At 40.0% G+C, this 6,670-nt stretch overlaps 1 protein-coding gene across 1 annotated transcript; it reads left to right on the forward strand.

The window, feature by feature from the left end:
• Nucleotides 1–423: 423 nt before the first annotated feature.
• On the forward strand, nt 424–3,070 carry LOC144336472 (endogenous retrovirus group 3 member 1 Env polyprotein-like). Its single transcript, XM_077975128.1, has one exon. It carries the CDS (start codon nt 536–538, stop codon nt 1,448–1,450), a length of 915 nt encoding a protein of 304 aa, XP_077831254.1. The 5' UTR covers nt 424–535; the 3' UTR covers nt 1,451–3,070.
• The last annotated feature ends 3,600 nt before the right edge of the window (nt 3,071–6,670 follow it).

Here is a 6,670-nt window from a genome sequence, read left to right on the forward strand (position 1 = left end):
CAGGATTAAAATGGATATAGGCTCTCCCTATGGTATTATTTAAAATTAAATGTACCCATTCTAAAAACAGGATATTCCCCTTATGAAATATTATATCATAGGCCCCCTCCCATATTGCTGGGACTTCCAGGCACTCTCCGAGAGTTAGGTGAAATTGAGTTACAGTGACAGTTACAGGCTTTAGGGAAAATTACACAAACAATCTCAGCCTGGGTAAATGAGAGATGCCCTGTTAGCTTATTCTCCCCAGTTCACCCTTTCTCCCCAGGTGATCAAGTGTGGATCAAGGACTGGAACATAGCCTCTTTGTGCCCACGGTGGAAAGGACCCCAGACTGTTATCTTGACCACTCCCACCGCTGTGAAGGTAGAGGGAATCCCAGCCTGGATCCACAACAGCTGTGTAAAACCTGCAGCGCCTGAAACCTGGGAGGCAAGACCAAGCCTGGACAACCCTTGCAGAGTGATCCTGAAGAAGACAACAAGCCCTGCTCCAGTCACAACCGGAAGCTGACTGGTCCACGCACGGCGGAAGCATGAGGAATTTCATTGTGGGATTCATTTTTCTTAAATTTTGGACTTATACAGTAAGGACTTCAATTGACCTTACTCAAACTGGTGACTGTTCCCAGTGTATTCATCAGGTCACTGAGGTAGGACAACAAATTAAAACAATCTTTCTGTTCTATAGTTATTATGAATGTATGGGAACGTTGAAAGAAACTTGTTTGTATAATGCCACTCAGTACAAGGTATGTAGCCTGGGAAATGACCAACCTGATGTGTTTTATAACCCATCTGAGTTCCCTGCAACCACCGTTTTTGAAATAAGATTAAGAACTGGCCTTTTCCTAGTTGATACAAGTAAAATAATAACTAGAACAGAAGAAAAAGGAATCCCCAAACAAGTAACTTTAAGATTTGATGCTTGTGCAGCCATTAATAGTAACAAGCTAGGAACAGGATGTGGTTCTCTTAACTGGGAAAGGAGCTACAGAGTAGAAAATAAATATGTTTGTCATGAGTCAGGGGTTTGTGAAAATTGTGCCTTTTGGCCATGTGTTATTTGGGCTACTTGGAAAAAGAACAAAAAGGACCCGGTTCATCTTCAGAAGGGGGAAGCCAGCACCTCCTGTGCTGCTGGTCACTGTAACCCACTGGAACTAATAATCACCAATCCCCTAGACCCCCATTGGAAAAAGGGAGAACGTGTAACCCTGGGGATCGATGGGACAGGGTTAACCCCCCATGTTGCCATTTTAGTCCGAGGGGAGGTCTACAGGCGTGCTCCCAAACCAGTGTTTCAAACCTTTAATGAGGAGCTGAATCTGCCAGCACCAGAACTTCTGAAAAAGACAAAAAATTTGTTTCTCCAATTAGCAGAAAATGTAGCTCATTCCCTTGATGTTACTTCTTGTTGTGTATGTGGAGGAACCACTATCGGAGACTGATGGCCTTGGGAAGCCCGAGAGTTGGTGCCCACTGATCCAGCCCCTGATATAATTCCAGTTCAGAAGGCCCAAGCTAGCAACTTCTGGGTCCTAAAAACCTCAATTATTGGACAATACTGTATAACTAGAGAAGGAAAAGGTTTTATCATCCCTGTAGGAAAGCTTAATTGTATAGGACAGAAGTTGTACAACAGCACAATAAAAACAATTACTTGGTGGGGCCTAAATCACACTGAAAAGAACCCGTTTAGTACATTTTCTAAATTAAAAACTGCCTGGGCTCATCCAGAATCTTATCAGGACTGGACGGCTCCTGCTGGATTATACTGGATATGTGGGCACAGAGCCTACATTCAGTTACCTAATAAATGGAGAGGTAGTTGTATTATTGGCACTATTAAACCGTCTGTTTTCTTACTACCTGTAAAAATGGGTGAGCTCCTAGGTTTCCCTGCCTATGCCTCCTGAGAAAAGAGAGGCATAGTTATAGGAAACTGGAAAGATAATGAGTGGCCTCCTGAAAGGATCATACAGTATTATGGGCCTGCCACATGGGCACAAGATGGCTCATGGGGATACCGAACCCCCATTTACATGCTCAATCAGATCATACGGTTGCAGGCCGTCTTAGAAATAATTACTAATGAAACTGGCAGAGCTTTGACTGTTTTAGCTCGGCAGGAAACCCAAATGAGAAATGCTATCTATCAGAATAGACTGGCCTTGGACTACTTGCTGGCAGCTGAAGGAGGAGTCTGTGGAAAATTTAACTTAACCAATTGCTGCCTACAAACAGATGATCAAGGACAGGTGGTTGAAAACATAGTCAGGGATATGACAAAGTTGGCATATGTGCCTCTACAGGTTTGGCATGAGTTTGATCCAGAGTCTTTATTTGGAAAATGGTTTCCAGCTATAGGAAGATTTAAAACCCTCATTGTAGGTGTATTGCTAGTAACAGAAACTTGCTTGCTGCTCCCCTGTGTATTACCCTTGATTTTTCAAATGATAAAAACTTTTGTTGCTACTTGGGTTCATCAGAAAACTTCAGCACATGCATATTATATGAATCACTATCGCTCTATCCCACAGAGAGACTCAGAAAGTGAAGATGAGAGTGAGAACTCCCACTAAAAAAAGTGAAAATTCTCAAACGGGGGAAATATAGAATGAGACCACCACTTCTCCTACTGTCTTTCCCGGTTTTTCCCCATCTCCCCTTTTCCCTAGTTTATAAGACAGGAGGAGGGGGAGAAAGCAAAAAGTTGGAAAGAAACAGAAGTAAGATAAATAGCTAGATGACCTTGGCACCACCACCTGGCCCTGGTGGTTAAAATAATAATGATAATATTAACCCCTGACCAAAAACTACTAGTGTTATCTATAAATTCCAGATATTGTATGAGAAAGCACTGTAAAACTTTTTGTTCTGTTAGCTGATGCATGTAGCCCCTCGTCATGTTTTCCATGCTTGCTTGATTTATCATGACCCTTTTACATGGATCCCTTAAAGTTGTATGCCTTTAAAAAGGCCACGTATTTCTTCTTCAGGGAGCTCAGTTCTTAAGACGCGAGTCTGCCGACGCTCCCAGCCGAATAAAAATCCTCTTACTTATTTAATCCGGTGTCTGAGGAATTTTGCCTGTGGCTCGTCCTGCTACAAAATAAACTTTATTTTCCCTTTCCTCTTTGTTTTGCTTGCTACAGTACTAAATCATATGTGGGTTCTGATTAGTGATGAGGCTTCCATATTCTCTGCTGGGCAGGTGTCTTTAGCTTTGCAGTATGGAATTTCTTAGGCCTAAATAACCTGTCTCCTAAGGAAGGGCTCGTATATGTGATTAAGCCAATCAGACTGAACTAGACTATGTGGTGGAGAAATGACTTGACCTTGTAAATTGACCTTGTGAATTATAGATTACCCTTGTAATTTGGACTGGATGGTTCTTTTTTTTTTTTTTTTTGGTTGATTGGTGGTTGGAAGCTGTCCTGTGCACTGAGGGATATTTAGTTGCACTGCTGACCTCTATCCTCTAGATGCCCACGGCACCCACCCACGCCAGGTATGACAACAAAAATGTCTAAAGACATCCTCAAATATCCCTAGGGAGGCAAAATCATCTTGGCTGAGAACTGTTTCAGGACATGCAGAACTGATTTCTTTCAATTTTAAAAGCACAAAAGTTGTTCTGCCCATCTAGGCCTGAAAATGTCTAATCCCACTTCAGCTAATCTGGAATGCCAGGCCAGCCTGTGGTCACATCATTCAACATTAAGCCACAGTGACCTCCAGCTCTCCCTGATATCATGCTTTCCAAGTGGCGGTCATTTTTTGAATGGTCGCCTTCAAGAATAAAATTATCTTGAGGCTTAAAACTTGGAACTTCTTTCCCAGGCCATAGCAGTTAGTCTGTTTATGATTGAGTTATTTTACAGCTGGGTTTATACAGATCCATTTATTTCTAAGGACGTCTGGAAGTCTGGAACTGATCAAGTAAGCCTGGAACTGACTTCTTGGCCAAGATAAGGATTAGTGGACAAGTTAGTAATTTAAAATATACCAGTGCTAACTTGTTTGCATTGTCTAGAGATGTTAGGTTGATGGTTTACACCTGACTTAACTGGATAACCAGCTTGGGCTATATGACTAGTAGGACATAAAACAACCACTGGAAACTTCTGCTGGAGCTCTTACAAAACCAAGGCTCCTCACTGATACCCTGGCGATTCATAATCTGGAGATAAAGCAGATTCTGTAACTAAGAAAGGACACTTGGGAGTTGTACCTGGAGCTCCCTCAGACCCTGAGGCTTGCTGGCACTTATTTTCTTCATGTGCTTTGCCTCTATCAAGCCTTATGAGGGTAAGCTCGCAGAGTCTTAGTCCCTTCAATTCTCCGAGTTGTGTCATCTTTGCAAAGATCGTCTGTACAGCTGTTTATACCCATGTGACCTAGTGTAGGGGTACTAAAACCATCAGGGTGGAATCTCCCTGTCTCTCACTGAAGTCTATGGGCCACGAGAAGCCACTTTAAATTTCATTTTGTTACCTTCAATTCTTCAAACATATCCTTTTTTTAAAAAAAAAAAACGTTATTGGGACGTAATTCACATGCCATAAATTCACTCTGTGAATGTATACAATTCAGTAGTTTTTACTGTATTCATAAGATTGTACAATTGCCTTGACCTAATTTCACAATATTTTCATCACCCCCTAGAAAACCCTGAACCCATTAGCAATTATGTCACGTTCCTTCTTCTCCAGCTCTGGCAACAACTTTGTCTCTATAGTTATGTCTATTCCAAACTGTCCTAGTCTGCTTAGATTACTGTAACAAAAATAACATAGACTGGGTAACTTAACAGAAATTTCTCAGTTTTGGAGGTTAGAAGGTCCAAGATCAAGGTGCCATACCAGCAGATGTGGTATCTGAGGGCTTTCTTCTTGTTTGCAGATAGCTGTTTTCTCCTTGTATACTCACGTGTAGAGAGTAGGGAGTGAGAAAGCAAGCTGTTGTATGTTTTTTTTTCCCCCTCCCCCAACCCAGAGTCTATCCTGCTCAACTGCACTCTTTTTCTAATGGGCACTAATACTATTCATGAGGGAGATACCCTCATGACCTAGTCACCTCCCACAGGCCCCATCTGTTAATATCACATTAGGGGTTAGCATTACATGTGAATTTTGGGGTGGGATACAACCATTCTGTTCACAGCATGGACATTAAAAGTGAATGGGTGAAATTTCTTCAGGACTGCAGCATATGTATTAATTCAGTGTTAAACTTTTTTAAAATCAGGCTCTTTTAAAGCATACAAATTGATAATGGGCCACATAAGGTTTAATATGTGTGCATACAGTATGGGGCACATATAGTATGTGAGATCTTGTGATTGGCTTTTCACTTAGCATAATGTTTTCAAGGTTTGTCTATTTGTAGCATATGAATGTAGCCCTTCATTTTTTATGGTTGACTGCTGTTCAGTTGTGTGGATATACTACGTTTTAGTTATGTTTTGATAAACCTTTGACCATTCTGAGTAATGCTGCTATGAACAACTGGAAACATGTTTTCATATGGGGCATGTTTTATTCTCTTGCTCCCGAATGTTCACAGCAGCAGAATGAGTGGATATGCATGCCCACTTTCTGATTTTTAAATTCCTCTTCTGGGGGTAGGGGATAGAGAGAAGCCAGGGCTGGTTTCAATTTGTGGAACTTCCTTCACTTCAAGAGAAATGATGGGAATAGGAAAAAAATTTCCCTCTTAAAATATTGTAATACCTCCTTTCTCAAATTTGCCTCTCTGCTTCCATTCTCAGATTCCCCGTTTCTCCTAATCTTTCAGTGAAAGTAGAAAAATAAACTCAACACTGCCCGGTCCAAAATCATTCAGTGGCACCCCATTGCCTACAGGATAATGTCTATGCCCGTGGGGCATGGTTTTCTTTGTACAGTTCTCTCAGTTTATTTAATCAGTTACTTTTTTGTTGGGCATTTGGTGTTTTTTTTTTTTTTTTTTTTTTTTTTTTTTTTTTTGTTACCTTACTCATTTCAATAACGGTTTCCAAAAACAGCTAAACTTCCACATTCTTTATCAATAAAGAGTTTTTACATCTTTTAAGTATGTCTGTTTGCCTATTAATCATATCACCAATCATATTGGGATAACTGTGCACCAACATGAGTATGAAAAGAAAGCTGTAGTTTTTATAAATCCAAATTTAATCCTTCTTAAAGTGATTTGCTAGAAAAAGGAGCTTTCTAATTAACTTTGAATATGGAGTAAGAATTAGATGATACTGTGGCATTAGAGTTAATCTTGTTGGTTGTGATAAAGGCATGGTGGTTATGTAGAGGGAAGGTCTGATTTTGGGGATGTTCAACAAGTATGGGTGGTAAAACATGATTGGGATTTGCTTTAAAATGTTTTAGAAAGTGTACATCGAAATCAGAAAAATTACTTAAAAGTAGAAGCCAAGTAATGGGTACGTGAACATTTCATTTTGCTGTTCTCCCTTTTTGTGTATTCATTAAATAAAATTTATTACAAATTTTAATGTTAAAGTAAACTCATTGAATATAACATATTAGCCATAAAGGATTGGAAAAATATTTTGTCTAAAATAACAGTGGCATCAGAAGGCTTTTCAGTTCTTTCAAATAATCAATATTTAAAATGGAAAATTACATATGCCTAATTTTGTGGTTACAATT

This window comes from Macaca mulatta, chromosome 18, assembly GCF_049350105.2.
Source record: "Macaca mulatta isolate MMU2019108-1 chromosome 18, T2T-MMU8v2.0, whole genome shotgun sequence".
Lineage (NCBI taxonomy): Eukaryota > Metazoa > Chordata > Mammalia > Primates > Cercopithecidae > Macaca > Macaca mulatta.